The sequence below is a fragment of the Periophthalmus magnuspinnatus genome, chromosome 13 (genome assembly GCF_009829125.3).
Source record: "Periophthalmus magnuspinnatus isolate fPerMag1 chromosome 13, fPerMag1.2.pri, whole genome shotgun sequence".
In the NCBI taxonomy this organism is placed as follows: domain Eukaryota; kingdom Metazoa; phylum Chordata; class Actinopteri; order Gobiiformes; family Gobiidae; genus Periophthalmus; species Periophthalmus magnuspinnatus.
Genome location: NC_047138.1, coordinates 3,635,384 through 3,656,103, shown reverse-complemented (window position 1 = coordinate 3,656,103; position 20,720 = coordinate 3,635,384). Strand labels below are relative to the sequence as shown.

General features: G+C 42.0%; 3 protein-coding genes across 7 annotated transcripts; 2 read left to right on the top strand and 1 right to left on the bottom strand.

Annotated features, from left to right (window-relative positions):
* The first annotated feature begins 1,268 nt into the window (after positions 1 to 1,268).
* ccnp (cyclin P) lies at positions 1,269 to 5,687 on the top strand. Its single transcript, XM_055225989.1, has 8 exons — positions 1,269 to 1,441; positions 2,828 to 2,926; positions 2,998 to 3,114; positions 3,174 to 3,272; positions 3,346 to 3,501; positions 3,804 to 3,962; positions 4,425 to 4,603; positions 5,293 to 5,687. The coding sequence occupies exons 1-8, from the start codon at positions 1,388 to 1,390 to the stop codon at positions 5,456 to 5,458; spliced, it is 1,029 nt and encodes a 342-aa protein (XP_055081964.1). The 5' UTR covers positions 1,269 to 1,387; the 3' UTR covers positions 5,459 to 5,687.
* Positions 5,688 to 6,150: 463 nt separating this feature from the next.
* On the top strand, positions 6,151 to 11,707 carry LOC117380327 (CLOCK-interacting pacemaker-like). 5 transcript variants are annotated; one of them, XM_033977116.2, is made up of 4 exons: positions 6,151 to 6,221; positions 7,643 to 7,807; positions 9,010 to 9,200; positions 9,737 to 11,707. In XM_033977116.2, exons 2-4 carry the CDS (start codon positions 7,651 to 7,653, stop codon positions 10,604 to 10,606), a joined length of 1,218 nt encoding a protein of 405 aa, XP_033833007.1. In that variant the 5' UTR covers positions 6,151 to 6,221; positions 7,643 to 7,650; the 3' UTR covers positions 10,607 to 11,707. The 5 variants fall into 5 exon arrangements, with proteins under 5 accessions (XP_033833007.1, XP_033833009.1, XP_055081900.1 ...); XM_033977118.2 differs by having other exon boundaries at positions 6,199 to 6,479; XM_055225925.1 differs by having other exon boundaries at positions 6,209 to 6,475.
* A 79-nt stretch (positions 11,708 to 11,786) lies between these two features.
* On the bottom strand, positions 11,787 to 20,462 carry LOC117380544 (sodium- and chloride-dependent GABA transporter 2-like). The gene is made up of 14 exons (XM_055225949.1): positions 20,301 to 20,462; positions 19,007 to 19,141; positions 17,434 to 17,574; positions 16,898 to 16,994; positions 16,680 to 16,812; positions 16,485 to 16,619; positions 16,317 to 16,420; positions 14,963 to 15,087; positions 14,454 to 14,566; positions 14,203 to 14,340; positions 13,410 to 13,512; positions 13,244 to 13,344; positions 13,003 to 13,173; positions 11,787 to 11,900 (listed from the first exon to the last, which is right to left on the bottom strand). Exons 1-14 carry the CDS (start codon positions 20,452 to 20,454, stop codon positions 11,805 to 11,807), a joined length of 1,746 nt encoding a protein of 581 aa, XP_055081924.1. The 5' UTR covers positions 20,455 to 20,462; the 3' UTR covers positions 11,787 to 11,804.
* Positions 20,463 to 20,720: the final 258 nt, after the last annotated feature.

The window sequence follows — 20,720 nt, the reverse complement described above, 5'->3', positions numbered from 1 at the left end:
TCCAGAATACACACTTCTTCAATATTAATCTGTATAAAAATTACAGATTTGGATTCTGGATTTGCCCGGTCAGTACAAGCGTTAGTAAAATATTCAGTAAAATTAAACTGAATCAGGACCTTACAGAGTCTCTTCTGACAAAAAAAAGGTGTTATAATGGCACTTGATTTCAAAATGATCTAGTTTCTTACCAGTATTGACAGTTAAGAAGTGTTTTAAAGTTATTCAATCTGATGTTGTACAAACCAAGGCATCGCTTCCATTAAGTTCTGTTGAATGTGAGCAAATGTCAGAAGATGTATTTATGTATTTCATGCTGTTCACCTGCTGGTTTGTTATGCTGCACGTGAAAAAACCATCAGCTTTCATGCACATTTCCAGCAGCAGCACCTGTTGCCACTGCCTCAGGCCCAGCCACCACACAGCCTCGTGTTCTGCCTTTTTGGAGGAAGCAGGACCTTTATCTTCAGATGGACTGTTTACTGTGGATCTGCCTTCATTGATTCCTGTCTCAGCCATAGGGGGGCGCTACTAGGCTTTTCTATGGTTGTTAAGCCATACTCTGAACCTTGCAGCTGGCTTTAGCTTTGAAATGAACCCCCTTGACCTCTCCTGTAGTTGCCTATTGACATGGGCCTAAGCGCTTTTGTGTAGACACCAAATAGAGAATGCAGCGCAAACTGTATGCGCCCTGCCGCTTCTTAGAGCTTCATTTGCAGCTTCAGTCCTGCCTTATAGCCTATGAATGCCTATATAGTGCACATGATTCAAATGGTTATTTTTTTTCCTTTATTTAGCTATCTACTAGTCGAGCACCTTGTCTTCAAAAACAGTTTCTTTTCCCCCAAACACTACAATGTAACGGGTGACCTGCTGCAACTTGCAAATGTAATGTGCCAGTAAACCTTTTACAAAAACGACCTGGTCTGTGAGTGTTTTCTGGAGAAAGTGCAATAGTAAAGAACAAATATCTTAATTCAAAACTGCTAAAATGAAATGCACACCCTACACTTTACTTTTTTATTTTTTTTATTTTTTTTTACCTACTCTTTCCTTTTATTTATTTTTAACCTACACTTTCCATTTTTTATTTATGTATTTATTTATTGTACCTACACTTATTTTTTTTTTTAAACCTACACTTTCTTTTTTTTACCTACACTTTCCTAGTCTTTTTATCCTGTGCATTACGTCATGTTGCGCACCGGAAACAGAGAGCCCTGCGCGTGCACCGTGACCCCAGTGTGACCCCAATCAGTGTCTTTATGAGCACGTGCAGGTGCAGGACCATGTCGGTCCTTCTCGCTGTCCCGGGTTTCCTTCACCATCGGCCGTGGTTAAGTAGCTGCAGCGGCCTGAGTCAGGAGCTCGCTCTGCGGCGGAGGACATGGCCGGGGCTGGCTTCTGCGACTCCAGGCCTTTGCTGGACTTACACCAGAAGGTGAGCCCCTCCCTCTCCCCCTGCAGTCTCAACCCGGGGCGCAGCTCTCACTCCAGGGTCACTCCAGGGTCACTCCAGGGTCACTCCAGGGCGCATCTCCCATTCCAGGGTCACTCCAGGGCGCATCTCCCATTCCAGGGTCACTCCAGGGCGCATCTCCCATTCCAGGGTCACTCCAGGGCGCATCTCCCATTCCAGGGTCACTCCAGGGCGCATCTGTCTCACTCACTCCAGGGCACATCTCCCACTCCAGGGTGCATCTCTCTCACTCCAGGGTCACTCCAGGGCACATCTCTCTCTCTCCAGGGTCACTCCAGGGTGCATCTGTCTCACTCACTCCAGGGCGCATCTCCCACTCCAGGGTCACTCCATGACCTCACTTCAGGACTTATTTCTCACTCCAGGGCCCCTCTCTCCCCCCGCGTCTCTCTCCAGGGCCCCTCTCTCCCCCCGCGTCTCTCTCCAGGGCCCCTCTCTCCCCCCGCGTCTCTCTCCAGGGCCCCTCTCTCCCCCCGCGTCTCTCTCCAGGGCCCCTCTCTCCCCGCGTCTCTCTCCAGGGCCCCTCTCCCCCCGCGTCTCTCTCCAGGGCCCCTCTCCCCCCGCGTCTCTCCAGGGCCCCTCTCCCCCCGCGTCTCTCTCCAGGGCCCCTCTCCCCCCGCGTCTCTCTCCAGGGCCCCTCTCCCCCCGCGTCTCTCTCCAGGGCCCCTCTCCCCCCGCGTCTCTCTCCAGGGCCCCTCTCCCCCCGCGTCTCTCTCCAGGGCCCCTCTCCCCCCGCGTCTCTCTCCAGGGCCCCTCTCCCCCCGCGTCTCTCTCCAGGGCCCCTCTCCCCCAGCGTCTCTCTCTCCAGGGCCCCTCTCCCCCAGCGTCTCTCTCTCCAGGGCCCCTCTCCCCCAGCGTCTCTCTCTCCAGGGCCCCTCTCCCCCAGCGTCTCTCTCTCCAGGGCCCCTCTCCCCCAGCGTCTCTCTCTCCAGGGCCCCTCTCCCCCAGCGTCTCTCTCTCCAGGGCCCCTCTCTCCCAGTGTCTCTCTCTCCAGGGCCCCTCTCTCCCAGCGTCTCTCCAGGGCCCCTCTCCCCGTCTCTCTCCAGGGCCCCTCTCTAGTGTGACATGCACAATTGATGATCATAGCCAAATCTGAAGCACACTAGGACTGACCAGGCAGACTTAAGTTTGAAATTGGCTCATTCAACAAACATAATCCAAACCTACGACTGTGATCAACCCTTTCCCACTTAAATCTGCATAGAGCTTCATACAGTTTGGTGGTATCTCTGTAAAACTAGCCCATCTCTGACAAAATGATTTTATTGACGTGACCTTTTTGTACAATCCCGTTGCTCATGGCCAGTCCTCCAGCTGAGAAGTTTTCATTGTAATATTGTGTTGAAGGTGGATGATAGAAGGGCCCTCTTCAAACCCTGGCAGTGCACAGATGAATACGCTGATCCAAGAATGGTGTCCCTCAACCTGGAGGCAGAGTGCAGATGGGTTTGTGCTGAGCTTACATTGATGGGTTATTTAGTGAGGCCGACAGTGTGATTGAATGTGTGTAATTCTAGGATGCGCTCCATGCGTTAGTGCCTACTCTCCTGCGGCGGGAAGTGGAGATTGCGTTAGAGAAGCTGGACCTTATATGGGACCACACGTATGCTTGGGAAATGTTCTTGGACATGATGGTAAGATGAAGATTAAATGACTTAATAATAAAAGTTCTAATGAATATTACAATTTTCAGAAAAGTCAGGGCTTGTATACGTTTTCCACCAAAGACCTACCACCTAATTTTACTGATGACAGAAGAGTCATTCTAGTCGACTGGCTAATAAAAGTTCATGTGAGTCTTCGAATCACCCAAAACTACTGATTACGTGACTTCAAACTTCATTGGTGTGTTTACACTCCAAAAGGAGATGATGCAGTTTCAGGATGAAACCCTATTTCTTGCGATTCATCTGCTGAACCGGACCCTCAACCTGATCAAGGTGCCCACTGCCAACCTGCAGCTGCTGGGCATGGTCTGTCTGTTCATCGCTGCCAAGAAGGAGGAGAGCCTTCTTCCTGTGGTACGCTCATTTAAACACCCTCTCTTTAATATGAAATGTTATTGTTCCTGCTATGGATTCTCTCCTTCCTCATTTTACACTAACTTCATGTTCTTTCACGATTATGGAACTAATCAGACCTTTCCCTGACGTGCTCTATATTCAATAACCTCTGTCTAATTAGCAGTGTCATTTGCTAATCCGATCCATTCAGTCATTCTTGAGCTCTCTTCTGGTCTGTGTAAACCACTGAGCTGCTCTATATAAGCCTTTATGCAGCGTGTGTCTCACATGTTGTTGATCCATGTCTTCCCTTGTCCCAGGTGTCTGACCTGTGCTATGTGATGGACTATAACTACAGCAAACAGCAACTGCTTCGGATGGAGCGCAAAGTGCTCAGTCGGCTGAAGTTTGACTTGTCGTTCTGCTCTCCTCTTCACTTCCTGCTCCTGTTCTCCTCAGTCGCCCGCTGCAGCGCCAAGGTTGTATAATTAAATTTTGTATGTACATCCAGAAAAGTAATTATGATAAAGTGACTGGCAATTCATGGGTTTCAGGATGACTCAAAATTAAAACCACTGCCATAAAAATGTAATGAAAAATGTCTTAATCCTCACTATGACGTTTATAAATGGAAAGCTGAAACCTGTGTTCATGAAGCGTCTCCTGGTGGTCCCTGTTTTATAATCTGTTACTATCTTTATTATTTTCTAGAAGTAATGTTAACTTTATTATATTGCACAACATTTATTACATGGTTGGATCTAGGCTAAACTCAATTTGTCTGACTCTTGCCAAGACGGTCTGCAAACTCATAAAATGTGAGACCGACGCTAAACAAAACTAAACCACAATTTCCTAGCAATAAAAACTGATCCTTGCTCCACAGTTCAACCGCTTTTTTTTTTTTTTTTTTCCTGGAACGTTAAATGATTTTCCTATAGGTGACTTGGATGGCGCGTTACTTGCTGGAGCTGAGTCTGTTGGAGGGGCAGTGCGTGGTTTTCCAGCCGGTGCAGTTGGCAGAAGCGGCTCTGTGTCTCGCTCGCCTTGTCCTGAACGAGTCCCCCACCCCCGAGGGAGAGGCCGCGTGGTGTCTCGTGTCCAGCCTCCATGTTGGCAAGTGTGTACACCCCAAAATGAGACGAAATGCACTTGATACTCAGGTTTTTGTATCCTATAACCCACAAGAATGTTTTAATTGTGGGACTAACATACAAGAAGTGAATTTTAAGTTTTATACGAGCGGTTATTATCACATTTTGAGGACTAAAACCCATATGGACTCAATTCTTTAGGACAAAAATTGAGTCCCGATGACGTAAATCGTATCGACAACATGCTTTAAAGTTGAGATACTGGTTCATGTGTGTTGAGGTTAAACGGGTAGGAACTGGTTAGGATTGGTATCTAGAACATGAATACGCCCATGTAAAGTACCAATTAAGCAACCAATTTTAGTTATGGAACATTATCTGGATTTTGAGCCGCAGCTTAATAATTTGACACTTTTACTTGATGCCATCAAAATGAAATGGCATGAGGAATAAAATACGCATTACTAGACAATTTAAAGAGTGAAAAACAAAGTAATTAGACAGTTAACGTAAGCGTAACTGTTATGAGCCTTGACTTTACAGTATGAAATGAAAAAAATGTGTGCGTCTTCGCTTTTTTGTTTATAATATCCATAAAAATGATGCACTGTTGTTTGACGTTTGATCAGTTGACTCATAAATTCAGAGATCACATGCCTTTTACCTTCACTGCTGATAAAGTGTGCGTTTTAATGTCCGTTTCCTGTCTTTTTAGTGAATCGGCCTTGCTGAGTATCATGCACATATTGGCCACTGGAGCCGCCACCGCTCAGAGAGATTCCTGCGCCACTTATATTAAATTCTCCTCCCCAGAAGCGATGTGCATCAGCAGGCATCCCGGTCTGGTGAATGCCTCTTTACTGCTGGGTGTGCACAAATGACCCGTGGCCTGTAAACCTGTTATTGAAATCCTGTATTGTGTAGCACCTTATTATCCCTGTGGTTGAGGAAGAAGTAGAAAAGTGTATGCAAAATGTAAATGTGTACAGTTTTAAGCTCTTATCTTGCAGCTGATTGTGTCCTTTTGTTTTGTGATCTGAAATGAAGTGGATTGTCATGAAATCAAAGCCTTTTTAATGTTAAAATAAAGCGTCTGCTGCAATTTTGAAATCAATTGTTTATTTTTTGTAAGATGTACAACCATTTGCCAACTTGACATCAATGACTATCCTATCCATTTAAATACGTTTTGACACAGAAAAGCTAGAATATTAACAGCTTTGAGGGATTCCTGGGCTGCTCCAAAGCTTTAGCCAGGTCCCAAAGTCTTATCTTTTTAAATTAAACTGTATAATGAGTACAATAACACCCATATTTTCAGTGTGATAGACAATATTCCCAATGTTCCTGTGCTAATCTGCAGTACATCCATACACTCTGTGCGTAATCCTATATCTCCAACTCCCACAGTTCTTTTTTAAACGGTCCTATTTCACCCTCTCCTTCTTTGTATAGCCCATAAAGTGTCCCTTGTGTGTGTCAGCCCCACCGTTGTGCTATACGTGCTCGTGTTTGTGATTGGAGCTCCAAACTGCGCGTGAAACCAATGCGCAGCGCGTCTCCCTCAGCCCGTGTGTGGCAGGAGGCGGTGCGTCGGGGCGGTGCGTCGGGGCTGTGCGTCGGGGCGCTCTGGGTTCATCTGAGGTAACGTACACAATCTTTCAGGCAATCTCTCTCCAAAAAACCTCAATATTTCTCACGTTGCATGCATCTCCACAGCTTTGGTGTCCAAGTATAGATGTGTATATGGCTCAGTTGCGGCTCTCAGGCTCTTTAGTTTAATCGTAACCTCAAACACATGCGTAAAGTTGCCTTATTTCGTGGATGGGACTTTCAAAAGAAAAGCTTTGCCTCGTGCGTAAAAGTCTTATGGTAAAGACTTCTACAGCGCTGGATTGGTAGGTGAGCTCTGTTTTATGTACAAGTTGGACGTTTTTTACTAATAAGAAAACACATTTGTTCCTTTTTAAGGCAGTAATTTAAAAACCTGATGCTTTTAAACTTGCTCCTGCCCGGATATTGTTGAGTGTAATGAAGGTTTGTTGACTGAAGTTGTGTTTCTTTATTCTGTTGCCACAAACCCACCACGGCACATTGGACAAAGGCGTGTAGAATAATGTAGAATCATATTAAAGTTTGATTTGAATTAGAATTTAAAATGTTTTGATGTAATATGTGACATTTTAAAGAGGTTAGAGACGAGGAATGAGCGCGCAGCTGTGGTGAAGGTGAGTTTGAACCAGACACACAGGCGATACAAGTGGAACCCAGAATGCTTCAAGAGTTTGTGTCAGTTTCCCAGGCTTAAAGCTTGTTTCTGACATTCAGGTTTTTATAAATGACTGTTGCATTTGCGTTGCCTTAAATGATCTTTCTTTGTTTATGAGCTCTGTGAGAGGAAGTGTGAGCCTTGCAGGAGGGCTGGGCTCAAACTTACTGTTACATAATAGCTGGAGAGGAAAAGATAGAGTTGGTTTGACACTCTGCCTTCACCCAAACTGTTGTAAATATTTGAATAAAACACACTGTAAAAGAACAAGGAACACTGAGCTGTCCAAGCGAAGCCATTTGGATGTTTGTGTTTACACTGTGACATGTTTTTACTCTGAAAAAACAAATTTACCTCTAACTTTTACCATCTATAGTTTTATTTAAAGGTGCACTAGGTAACTTTTCAGGTGAAGTCTGCCATTTGCTGGTCTCCATGAAGATAATACTGTAATTTTCCACATTATGGCATTTCACGTCTTTATTGAGTATTGAACTACAGGTGTGTTTTTGTTTTAAAATACCTTAAAACACCCTGCTCGCCTCTCCACAGACCTATCACGTGCCCTAGTGCCATCCCCACCTTCTCTTGATGGAGGTGGATACGTTCTGGACCATTCTAGGCAAAGTAATAACATTTCCTTGGAGATGAGCGGGTGGCGGATCCTCCTCGAGAAATGTTACATAGTGCAGCTTTCAGACTCTTATCATCCCATGTAGCCCAGTGTATTATATTTAAAAAAACAGACTCAGCGGCTCCTCATTAAGATGTAGTGTCATTATTTTTGTTTCACCAGGGTCCACGATGCCGAGGGAGCAGCCCGGTTCAGATGAGACCAGCTCGTCTGATTCGTCCACCAAGAATGCTAAAGATAAGAGCAACAGCACAGCCGTGGAGGAGCTTCACGGAGCTGCACACGACAACAGGAGGAGCTGCTCAGAAAAAGACTCAGGTTACTCGGGTGAGTCAAAACAAATAATAGCTGTAAACGAGAAATTAACTGTTTCGTAATGCACACTAGAGATCAACCAGTATGTTCTGTTCTGTTTTTTTTTGTCATGGCTGGTTTGGAATGCAGAGGAACCGATGGCCGATAAAGTCTGACAATATTTAGGGCAGATATTTTGGGCTGATTTTGATTATTTTCCTCCAAATGATCTTATTTGAATTTAGTACAAACTCATCCATGACCTTGTTTTACTACAAACTGGATAAAAAGCAGTTTTAACGAGTATCTGTGTCTAATTTAAAATGCCACAGTTTGATCTTGATCTTGTTATGATTGAGGGATTACACACATTCATAAAGGTGCTCTATGTAACTTTTCTGGTGGAGGGTATGCCACTTTCTTGTCTCCATGGAGATGTTATTACTTTGATTAGAATGTCCCGCAATATGGCGTTAAACATATCCTTCTCCATAGAGGCAAGAATATTCTGACCAGCTGCAGTAATATATGTTTTTAAAGGGATTTTTGAACAGTTATAACGCAGATAAAGGGAAAAAAGCTAAATAGTTTAAAGGCATACTATGGAACATTTCAGGCAAAGTAATAACATCACCATGGATCAAGCAGCTACACTGAACGACCCACTAGAAAAGCTACATAGTGCAGGTTTAATGAAGTGAGAATTCCCCATTTCGGTCGAGGTAAATGATCGTTTTGGTTAAAGTCATCGTTGTAAAGTCGACTTTGTACGGTCGTCTCTGGAAAGTCGTCTCTAAAGTCAGCGTACAGTGGTTTTAAAGTCGTCTCTGTAAAGTCGTCTCTGTAAAGTCGTCTCTGTAAAGTCGTCTCTCTGTAAAGTCGTCGCTGTAAAGTCTTTGTAAAGTCGTCTCTGTAAAGTCATCGCTGTAAAGTCGTCTCTGTAAAGTCGTCGCTGTAAAGTCGTCGCTGTAAAGTCGTCTCTGTAAAGTCGTCTCTGTAAAGTCGTCGCTGTAAAGTCGTCGCTGTAAAGTCGTCTCTGTAAAGTCGTCTCTGTAAAGTCGTCGCTGTAAAGTCGTCGCTGTAAAGTCGTCGCTGTAAAGTCGTCGCTGTAAAGTCGTCTCTGTAAAGTCGTCTCTGTAAAGTCGTCTCTGTAAAGTTGTTTTACAGTCATTTTACAGTCGTCGCTGTAAAGTCGTCTCTGTAAAGTTGTGGTTTTAAAGTTGTCTCTGTTCCAGACACCAGCTCTGACTGCAAACACACAAATGCAAAAGACCGCAGCAACAGAAAGTCCAGGGACACCACAGATGAGTTGCCTCTGAATCAAAAGGAACCACACAAAAACAGCAACTGTGCAAGTGCTGTTGTGGCGCCACCACCAGGACAGCTGGCATCATTTTACATCATTAAAAATATGGTTCTTGAGCAGGTAAATGTTTATGTCTAATGTTTTATATCCTATTCCTTTTATGATGATGATCCAGGTGCTTTTTACTGAAAATAAATACATCCTAAATCACTAACTTTTTTCTTTGAGCTTTGAGCTATATAAAAATACATATTTAAGTCATTTAAATCTAATTAAATTGTTATTGCCATATAAGCTAGGGCTGTGCAATTAATTTAATTTTAGCCAAGATTAGTCAGATTTTCTCTACCATTGTAACGATCAGCCTGGATCTTTTTAATCGAGGTCTGCAGTCAGTCCTGTGCCAGTAAAAGCATGTTCTTTGGAGCAGATTTAGGAGGAATAAATGGGGGGATTTTGTGTTAAATGGCACTGATTAAAATTCTGTATGATTTATCTTAAGGAAATTATTTATAAATACATTTTATACATGTTTGAATAGGACTAAATACAATCTAAAAGTGTGATGGAGCAAAATAGGGGGGAAAAAAGCCCTAATATAAACCAGTGTGATTCTTGGATTGCATCTAAACACGTGGTTTTGTCTTTCCTTCTAGCCTCACATTGTCCAGAAGAACGGTCAGCTCCTATGGTCCAGTGGAGCCAGTCCAAATGTCCCTGGTTCAAATCCTCTCCTCCTGCTCCGGCCTTCAAACCCCCCCGCACTCCAACCCAGACCTCCAGGCCCAACCAGCACCACCGTGAAGATGAAGAACCCTGCTTATCTACCAATCCTCAACTCCTACCCTCGCATCGCCCCTCACCCAAACAAGAAACCCCCTGACAAAACCTCTCCACCTGCTGAATCAGACAACCAGAGCAAACGTGTCTGCATTGAAAGTAGCAGCCCTCAGGTGCAATGCGCTCGTAAAATCTGTGCCAATAACATCGTCACGTCCTCCAGCAGCGCACCGGCGTCGACAACCAAGCTCACTTCATCCACTGAACTCAACAAAACTAGCGTCATCAACACCCGACATAGACACGTTGTTAATACAGTGCAAGTCTTGAAGCAATCCGGGCTTTTGGATATAACTCTGCGCACCAAGGAGCTGATGCGCCAAAGCAGTGCCACCTGGCGAGACGTTGCCCAGTTGAGACAGCATTCAGATTTGTTATGTCAAATGGCCAGTAGTTCCAGCCAAAACCCGAGCAATATGACGGCTTTGCTCAGTCTGCACAGAAAAATGTCAGAATCTGGCTGCTACCCGGGCCTTAACGATGTACAAGCGTTGCAGGTCTCAACAACGCAGCAAAACGTCAGCGTTATTAAAACACAAAACGGGGAAAGCGACAGTGACGGGTCTCCTGTCGCTTCAAATAACGTAAAAGAACCTACCCCAAAACAAATGGATGCAACCAGGGAAATAAAGTCTGAAACAACTGCGGACAACGACACCAGTCCAGACAGTTCGACTAATAAGTGAATCTCAGGTTTAAATTTTGCTATGATCCTGAAGAGGCTCTGTGTAACTTTTCTGGCGAAGGAGGAGTTAGATAGCATACCTTTTACTAATTAATGTGAAATATATAATAATGATAATAATATTCATGCAGAAATCTGTCAGGAGCAGGGCTGGTGGAGTATTCAGGACACTCTACCGCTCTACATCAGGCATAACATTATGACCACTTGCCAAATATGCGTTCACACCTTTAGCAATTAAAATACTTGCTTTTTCCGTCCATTTTATCCATTCTACATTTTTGCCCCTTCTTGCCTTCGCTCTTTCCTCCACGTTTGTGTTAAACCACTGTATAAAACAAATGAAACACCCGTATTTACCGCTCTCGTGTTGTCATTTAGCCTTTTTCTTGCCAATTTTTTTCCGCTTCTTAAAACTTTCAGGGAAGTATTTTCTGTCACCGTTTAGATATGATCCATTTATTTTAGATGTTGGATTAGACACGCTAAATATCAGTGGTCATAAAGTTACATGCACAGGCCTGATCTGCGCAAATGCTTTAAAACACGAGTAAAACAAATGCAGTTATTTCAGGTTCGTACCCAAATACCAAGGACACGTAAACCAGCAGAACTAAAGCCCAACCGTCCAGCTCAAACTCTTTTGGATTAATATGGTCAGATTAATTTCTGTACTCGCTTTGTTTTGTCTGAATGAGATAATGAATGGGGTTGTATTTCTCTTCTAACTTTAAATACGTGTTGACATATCATCGGGATGGTAAATCAGGCTCGCACAAACTTGCCTTTAATTGTGCCTTGTGACTTTGGGTATCGAAAAAAAAAATCTGTGCTTGAAATTGCCTTAACTTTTTGCACTCGTTTTGTGATAACTTCAAACTTTCTCCTTAAGCTTTGGCTGTTTTCTTATTATAGTAATCGCTTACGCCCTATACTTTAAATATCTGAGTAGTGTTATTTTAGGATTGCGTAGTTGTTTAGTAGTTGTCTGTTTGCATGTGGGGCTTGCATGATTTGATTTGTGTGCACAGTGTAATCAACCACTTCCGACATTGTAAGTTTATTTTCACTCTTATTTAAATAAAGTTTTTAAATTCCTAAACATTTTTTTTTGTATCATTAAAATAAAGCGGGTTCAATAGAAAGCAAAAATACACGTCTAGGAAAACACTCGCGGTTATGTAACATCTCACATTGTTTCACTTGGAGGGACAGTCTTCAGTGTGGTTCAACTCTGTCTCGTGTTTTGAGGTCAGGGAGTACTCGGGATTGGGTTTGCAGAGACGAACGAAGCGCTGCAGAAGAGAGACAGAAAGTGTATGACGAGTGTAAGATAATCTCAAATACCAAAATGATCTGACACACAGTAACTTCAAAACAATTACCGGTAAAACTGGGAGTTGTCATTACATCAAAAGCAATTAAAAAGAATTAAGTGTCAGAGAAAGCGATAGAGGAACCTAAAAATATTTCACACCTCACATGTTCAATGTTCACTCCACCCACGCACAAAATAGAACATAATAAAACGTCACCGGCCTCAGATTCATTGTCGTTTGTGGTCGACTAAATAATCTATGAGTGAACAAACAAATGTTGCAATATCGTACAAATGTGGCACTATTTAACAGGCCTCCAAATGCGCTGGAAGATTCGTGGCCAAGAAACTGTCACAGCCGAAACAAATTGCCAAACACTAATTGTATAATGTTTTGTTCTTTTATCTAGAGCAGGGGCGTCAAACTCATTTTCACCGAGGGCCACATCTGCAAAATGTCATGTAAAATAAATGCAATTACTTTTTAACTAAAAGTGTGTATCTGGCCGGGACACATCTGCTCACAGTCCTTCAGCACTGCATCAAATACGACCTTTTACAGCCTTTTAATTATTGGACGATTTGTAGTTTCCTTGCAGACTAACTTTTTCATACTTAGCTCCATGTTTGGTGTCAAAATGTCGACGTAGATTGTATCGACCGGCCTCATAACACAAAAAACATACAGGTTTTTCTCCTCAAAGCACAAACTTGTATTCACCTTCACCTTTTTTCCTTCCATCTTCCTTCCAAGCCAACAATTTTCCTCTTCATGAACGTTTTGTGATGATCATTTCAAACATTCCAATTGCTGGGAAAATCTCATTAGTTTATTGTCAGTGCACACATTAAAGCAGTATAGACTTATTTTAAAATGACAGTCATGCCTTTTAATTTATCTTCTCGCGGGCCACATAAAAGGACGTGGCGGGCTGCATTTGGCCCCCGGGCCTTGAGTTTGACACATGTGATCTAGAGCCAGAACATTACATTTTAATGCAATTTGAGGTAGTGAAACAGTAAACGTGCACTAGTGGGTTTGGATCTATACGTGTCCTTCTAAGAGTTTTGGTTCTTACCTGCTTCAGTGTCCCAGACTGAGTGGTCATCAGGTACAAGGCCCATCCAGGCACCAGCAGGATGGAGGAGAGCGCGAACACCCAGCCCAGAGCATACGCCCAGGCGGGGTACACATACCAGCGGTTAAAGGTCAGAGGCTGGTACTCGATCAGAGAACATATAAAAGACACCTGCAGAATAATAATAATAATGATATAACTTTAAACTTTCATTAAGCAGATACGAAAACATCAGACTCACCAGTGAAACTCCCGGCGTGAAAAAGAGCCAGCAGATTTTAAAGTAGAAACTGGGCCTTGAACCTGTCATGTCCTTTATGATCCCAAACAGCTTCTCTGCACCTTTGATGAAAAACGATGTGGAACTTTACAACGATCAGAACTTTGAATCGAAATTTTAAACCCACCGAAGACCCATCCAACAGCCAGAGCTTCAAACACACAGAGGAAGAGGATGCAGGCTCCGTTACAGGCGTAATAGTCAAACATCTGGAAGATATACATCCCTCCCTGCAGACAAACAGCGACAAGCTTTCATGAAGTTATGTTTATGTGGAGAGAGACTATACACGTATGTCAAACTCAGGAGCAGGGGCGAAATCTGGCCCGCGGTGTAATTATATTTGGCCTGTAAGATCAAATCAAATCAAAAAATGCATTAGATCTGTCCCGTCTGTATATACTGCACCACTAATATGACAAATCCCAGAGTGCTTTGCTAGTGCGCTGGTGTGCAGTCGAGTCCGGCAAGCGACCCTCCTTTTCTGCTGAGACTCATTAGCGACCCAGATGCTAGTCACTTCGGCCAAATTAATTCCAGCACTCCACAAAAATGACCAAAAAAAAGGTAGAAAACAGAAGCTTTGAAGAAGGTGGGAGGCAGATTTATACAAAAAAATAAAACAAAAGTATTAATTTAAGTAAGAAATGAATACTACTGATTTGTCTTTTATTTGTATTTTATTTTATTCTTTTTTGTCTTTAATTTATTTTCCCATATGTTTGTAATATGAAGCTTGAGCTGTTCCAGATTTTCTAAAGTTTGTTTCCACATGAAAAGGTTAAACATTACACATCAGGTGCAGTCCATTTTTCAGTAAATATTGACTTTGGCCTGTGAATTTGTCTCAGTTTTTACTTTTGTCCCCTGTGAATTTGAGTTTGACACGTCTATAGTTTAAATGAAGAGTGAATAAAAACCTCAGTGATCATGACGAGCTGCAGGACGAAGCAGGTGAGGCAGAAGAGGAGGAGGAAGAGCTCGCGACGCTTGGGCCGACGCATCACCGCGGGAAACATGTCTATGATGGACGTCATGATCACCTCCATGGCAACGAACTGGACATCACAAACAACACCATAATAATGAATTTAACCATTTAAATCTATACTGCATCATTTTAGTGAATATATATGAAGTATTTTAAGAGAATACTGTACTTTATACTTACTTGAGTGTCCAGTCCCAGAAGGATGAGCATCAAAAAGAAGCAGACGGCCCACAGCTGAGGGAGGGGCATCATCGCTATGGCCTGTGGGTACGCGATAAAGGCCAGCCCCGGTCCTGTAAAAGAATCATACTTTTCATTAAACACTGATGATGATGGATGAATAGAAACGTAAAAACTGGAGTCTGGAGCTGTCCAAACTGAACTCTTTGACCATCATCCTCAGTGTCATCAATAGGAATAGACCAAAATCCAATGAAACGTCATTTATTATTTTATTTAGTGCAAATATCTGTAACCTTTATGAAAACAAGTGCAGCAAACGGATATAGAAATGTATTTTAATCCAGTTCTGAACTTTTGTCTGAAGGTGGCAGTGTAGACTCTGACAAACACTGCAGGATCTTTTCACTGTATTTTCCTTCCAGTTGTACAAACAGTATTGAATAACATGACCACAGACATGGGGTAAAATGCACATGTTAAATACAGTATACAAAATACTTTTGTACCTGACTCGGCCACTTCTGAGATAGAAACGCCTTGTTCTTTTGCCATGAAGCCGAGCACTGAGAAGACTGCAAACCCGGCGAGGACACTGGTGCCACTGTTCAGCAGACACAGCCACATGCAGTCTCTGTCAAAAACAACGTCAGGTTTGATTCAGCTCCTCCTGCGTACACTTCTTAAAAGATGCCTATAAGGACGGCTGCGGATCATTTTCATCAAGCCGTTGATATGATACTTACCTCGATACAGTGCACTGTCGATTCGATACAAACTGATATGATATATTTCAGATCGATTCAACAGAATTCAGTGGAAAATAAAGGAGACACTTGATTATCAACCCCATTTTCTCTAAAAATATTCTTCATTTTTTTTAATTCTTCCATTTATTGAAGATGAATGAACATAAAGTGCATTTTGTTTTGTGCATTTTACCAACTTGAATAACACATCAGTCATGTTCCATTGGTCATTATGATTCATCCACAGTTTATACGAGCTCCACGTTTACATTTACACAGAGACATGTGCAGTTTAACAGTTTAATGGCTCTGAACAATCACAACATATCGACTAAAACACGACTGTGACGCTAAAAGACTTTGTTAAACCAAAATGAACATGAAATACACCTGTTTTAATGATCAAAACAGTGAATCAAATGTCAAATGTTCTGTATAAATGAGTTTCTTTCCTCTAAACAAGCCTCACGAATGTAGAGCTGTGACAGAATAATTTGGTAAAATATACAAAATAAATTCTCTTCGATCGATACAGCAGCCCATGATATTGATACTGCATCATTACATAAAACGATACGATATGTAGATATTTTTGCGCACCCCGACCTATAAGCAACTATAAGATCCATGTGAGTGTCTGACCAGTGACCACGTGCCAAATGTGACGACCTCTAATGATAATCTTCACTAGATTCAGGCCGTGAGGAAAACTCCACACAGTTATTTGTTTGTGTTTGGGCAAATCCACCTCCCCCCAAGTCCGGAGGAGGTGACATATGTACAGTATTTCCCAACTTTTTTTGTCTTGAGAACCCACTTTGCTTCAATTTCACCTTCTTTTAAAAATCTGAAACCATCCCCAACTGCCCAGTAACAAAAAAACTGCATAGAAGTTTGTACTAATTAGTTTGGGAACAATTACTCAACTGTGGGACACCTGCAGAAACTGGATTTATTGAAGCTAATCCAGTCAAACGTGACAAATGTTTGACAATCACAGGCTGGAATTTAATAAAATGCAACAGCTTTTTTATATATGTTTGCGTTTTGCACATTTTAAACACATTTTAACCCAAAAAAATGAGGAATGTACTGCACTAAACTACTGTATTACCTGTAGCAGTTGTTGTTGTACTTGTTATAACTTCCCAGAACAGTCAGAGACCCCACACCGATACTGAAGGAGAAGAAGATCTGAGAGCCCGCCTCCATCCAGACCTGAGCCAACGCAAACGCACACTCAGTAAACACGACGATTAACACGTCAAATAAGACGTCTCACCTGAGGATCCAAGAGTCGAGAAGGTTCTGGCAGAAGATAAAAGACCACTCCCTCCACAGCCCCCGGCAAAGTCAGTCCACGAACGAGTAAAATCAGCAACATCACGTACGGGAACGTGGCGGTGACATAAACCACCTGAAAATATGTGTACAGTTGAGTTTACTTTTTCTTAACCATGTTCGTAATCTGACCTACTTTTCCCGTCGACTTGACCCCTTTCCAAATGCAGAAGTAGCAGATGATCCACATGGCAATCAGACACAAAAGAATCTCCACACGGATCCTGCCGAGCTCCTCGATTCCACCAGAGATAGACAAAACTCTTCGCCTCAACAAATCACAGAAAAGAAATGATAAGTTTATGTGCATTATCAACTATAACGTGACAAAATAATGAGATAAAAGTGACTTACTCCCAGAATTCCGTGGCAGCAGAGGAGGAGAAGGTGTCATTGGTGAACGTGATGCTCCGTGATGTGTTTCTTTTGATTGTAAAGTCTAAGCAGTCAGCTGTAAATCAATACATTTGCATTACAATCAATCAATTTAATCTGTTTGTTTAAAGGCCTGTACTTAATTTTTTACCATGAGTCCAGTTTTTAGTCGTTTCTGCAGCTGTGATTTTGCACCAGGACACATAAAATAACAGTCTGGGATAGTGTCATGTCTTATATTTCCTTATAAATCTCCAATTTTTCCCTACTATTTACATTTTTACACTCTTAAATGCAACAAAACAGAGAATCAATGGTCTGGGATCGTGTCAGGTTGTTGTTTTTTCATGATTCTTTTTAACAAACTGCTTGATTGGATGAAAAAAGTGCTCAAGAAAATGAAAAGTGAAATGAAAATATATAATTTAACAGGTTTGACCATATAATGCATGATGTAAACAGCTTTTATCTTGACAAATACACGTTCAAAGCAAAGTTACTTGAGGAGAACGTACCCGTGTTCCAGTAGTTTTGGCAGCTGGCCCAGGGGAGCTGTGAGCTGAAGGAGAAGATGAGGTAAAGCAGAGCCCAGGCGAGGATGATGATGTAGGTCATGCAGCTGTACAGAAGAATCAGCTGGCCTCCATAACCAATACCTGCAAAACACACCCAGACGTGCAAAATGTAAACTGCCTTTAATGACATGTTATAAAGAAAGACTGAAGTTTATTGAGCTCAAACTGGAGAAATTCATGAAGTCATAATGGCTCTTAATACAGTTAATAAGTTAGTTAAGAATGTTTGTAGTAAAATTTATCTAAGACTTGGCTGAAATTGTAATTATTGACTTTCCATGGACCAGCACCAAAGAACAAACTGGTCCATGGACTAAACCAGGACTGAACCAGGACTGAACCAGGACTAAACCAGGACTGAACCAGGACTGAACCAGGACTAAACCAGGACTAAACCAGGACTAAACATGGACTAAAGCAGGACTAAACCAGGACTAAACCAGGACTGAACCAGGACAAAACCAGGACTAAAACAGGACTAAACATGGACTAAACCAGGACTAAACATGGACTAAACCAGGACTAAACCAGGACTAAACCAGGACTAAACCAGGACTAAACATGGACTGAACATGGACTAAACATGGACTAAACATGGACTAAACCAGGACTAAACAAAATCTAAACCAGGTCTAAACCAGGACTAAACCAGGACAAAACCAGGACTAAACCAGTGCTAAACATGGACTGAACATGGACTAAACCAGGACTAAACATGGACTAAACCAGGACTAAACATGGACTAAACATGGACTAAACCAGGACTAAACCAGGACTAAACCAGGACTAAACCAGGACTAAACCAGTGCTAAACCAGTGCTAAACATGGACTAAACCAGTGCTAAACATGGACTAAACCAGGACTGAACCAGGACTAAACCAGGACCAAACCAGGACTAAACCAGTGCTAAACATGGACTAAACCAGGACTAAACAAATCTAAACCAGGACCAAACCAGGACTAAAAATGTCAAATCAGCCTTTCAGTTTTGTGCAGTTAAAACCTGTAACATTCTTCCTGAAGATGTGACTCAGGCCTCGACTTTGACACTGTTTAAATCCAGACTCAAACTGTTCTGTTTATCTGTGCATGTGACTGAAAGGGTTTTATTCTGCACTTTTCTCCTTTTAATGTTCATTTTATGACGATTATTTATGTTTTGATTTGTTGTATTGTGATTTTAATGTCTTTCTTATTCTGTAAAACACTTTGAATTACCTTGTGTATGAATTGTGCTCTACAGATACGCTTGGCTTGTCTATGATAAATCTTTTTGAAACGCACAGTTCATAGTTTGCTTTAAAGTTACTATTTTAGCTCATCATACGGTCGTCATTCATTTTGCTTGTTCTGGTCGCTTGGATACGAGTCATTCACACTGAACCTAATGAGCAGTTTACCATTACCAGGGCTCCACATCTAAACTCCTCTCTCATTCTTGTCTGTTTAAACATTAATGTGTTGCTACTGTTTTCAGCATTTATATTTATATTTTTATTTAGTTCTAGATACCTTCAGCCAAAGGGCAGAGCTTCCTCCAGCAGGTGACACCTCCTTCCTGGGTGTACTGTCCCATTGCAGTCTCCAGAAGAAACAGGGGAACGCCGCAGGTTGCCACAAACACCAAATAAGGCACCAAAAATGCACCTGAAATGGCAAAATACACATAAAAACATATGTTCAGTTAAAACACACATTTTATTTATTTAACCTTTATTTTACCAGGCAAAACATTAAGAACAAATTCTTATTTACAATGATGGCCTGGGCCAGAGCAGCCAAGGGAAGGGGAAGGGGAGTTAACACAATTAGACTCATATCATTTCATTAAAATATAAAACAAACATTTACATCTGTCATTAAAAATCTCCTTTCGTATCATTAGTAAAACATTTACACATGTCTTTAAAAATTACCTTCAGTTTACATTTAAAAGCAAAAAGAGAAATGAAGGAGTCCAGTTTAAGTGAGCTTTGAGCCAAATTCCAATCATTAGCAGCGGCGCATCGAAATGACATGAGGCCAAGAGAAGACCTAGACTTAGGAACTTTCAGTTTGATGAGCTGTGAGGACCGAGTGTTGTATCTGGAGGGAGACTCTTGTACGAGCAGCTGACTTAGATAAGAAGGTGTGAGCCCTAGCATGGTTTTATAGACAAACATAAGCCAATGCATATTCCGGCGAGACCGCAGTGAGGGCCAGCTCACCTGAGTGTACAGCGACAGTGATGTGTCCTAAAGGGGCATGTGTAATAAAACGGATCACAGAATGATAAATGGTATCTAATTTTGCAAGGTTACTTTTGGAAGCATGTCGATAAATGATGTCGCCATAGTCAAATTGTGGAAGAATGGACATCTCAACAATGGCACGTTTAGCTGGGATTGTGAAACAGGAGCGGTTTCTGTACAAAAAACCCAATTTAGCCTTTACCTTTGCCTGTAAGACAGCGATGTGCTGCTGGAAAGCTAACGTACTATCTAGCCAGATTCCCAGATATTTATAATCTGTAACCTGCTCAAGGGTGGTTCCATCTGCTGTGTTAAGAAAAAGTTTATGAGGATTAGCAGTTTTAATGCGGCTAAACCAGATTGCCCTTGTTTTTTTTTTGTTTGTTTTTTTTGCATTTAGTGTTAAGTCCAGTTGCAAAAAGGCTTTCTCTACATTAAGAAAACTTTCTTGTAAATTTTGATTGACTATTTCAGGGCTAGGGCCAGAGGAATATAAAATTGTATCATCTGCATACAGGTGAACAGTTCCTTTGCTAACAGACAATGGGATATCATTCATCATCATTCTCACTTACCTCCTCCATTTTTGTAGCAAAGATAAGGAAATCTCCAAACATTCCCGAGGCCGACTACATTTCCAGCCACAGCGAGAAGAAACTCCACTTTACTGGCCCAGTGTCCCCGCTCCTCTGGGCTCTCGTCTTTTGCAGTAAAGATATTCTTCAGCATAGTAAAAGTGATATCAGGAGGAAATGAATGAATGTGCGTAGTGGTGCAGTTCAGTGGACCTCGTCTCCACTGTCATTTAATGAGCAACTCCTTGAAATGTCACAGAGTTCTTGGTGAAAAGGTAAATTATTTCTCAAGAATAAATTACCATTGCTGAGTGAGAGACTGTTTGGCCTGATAAAGGAGTATGCCACAAGTACATGCACTATTATTTTGTATTTTATCTTCGTATCTTCTTCTTCTAGTCAGCCTAATTCATGAAAATA

What these genes read in the sequence shown, in the direction of transcription:
- LOC117380544 (XM_055225949.1), bottom strand. Translation starts at nt 20,454, where the DNA reads ATGCTGAAGAATATCTTTACTGCAAAAGACGAGAGCCCAGAGGAGCGG. An exon ending in GCTGCCACGGAATTCTGGGA is followed by an intron (nt 16,813 to 16,897) that starts GTAAGTCACTTT and finishes TGATTTGTTGAG; the next exon opens with GCGAAGAGTTTTGTCTATCT. An exon ending in AGTCTGGGACACTGAAGCAG is followed by an intron (nt 11,901 to 13,002) that starts GTAAGAACCAAA and finishes TCTCTTCTGCAG; the next exon opens with CGCTTCGTTCGTCTCTGCAA.
- LOC117380327 (XM_033977116.2), top strand. Translation starts at nt 7,651, where the DNA reads ATGCCGAGGGAGCAGCCCGGTTCAGATGAGACCAGCTCGTCTGATTCG. An exon ending in AAAAGACTCAGGTTACTCGG is followed by an intron (nt 7,808 to 9,009) that starts GTGAGTCAAAAC and finishes TCTCTGTTCCAG; the next exon opens with ACACCAGCTCTGACTGCAAA. An exon ending in AAAATATGGTTCTTGAGCAG is followed by an intron (nt 9,201 to 9,736) that starts GTAAATGTTTAT and finishes CTTTCCTTCTAG; the next exon opens with CCTCACATTGTCCAGAAGAA.
- ccnp (XM_055225989.1), top strand. Translation starts at nt 1,388, where the DNA reads ATGGCCGGGGCTGGCTTCTGCGACTCCAGGCCTTTGCTGGACTTACAC. An exon ending in TGGAGGCAGAGTGCAGATGG is followed by an intron (nt 2,927 to 2,997) that starts GTTTGTGCTGAG and finishes GTGTAATTCTAG; the next exon opens with GATGCGCTCCATGCGTTAGT. An exon ending in TCGCCCGCTGCAGCGCCAAG is followed by an intron (nt 3,963 to 4,424) that starts GTTGTATAATTA and finishes ATTTTCCTATAG; the next exon opens with GTGACTTGGATGGCGCGTTA.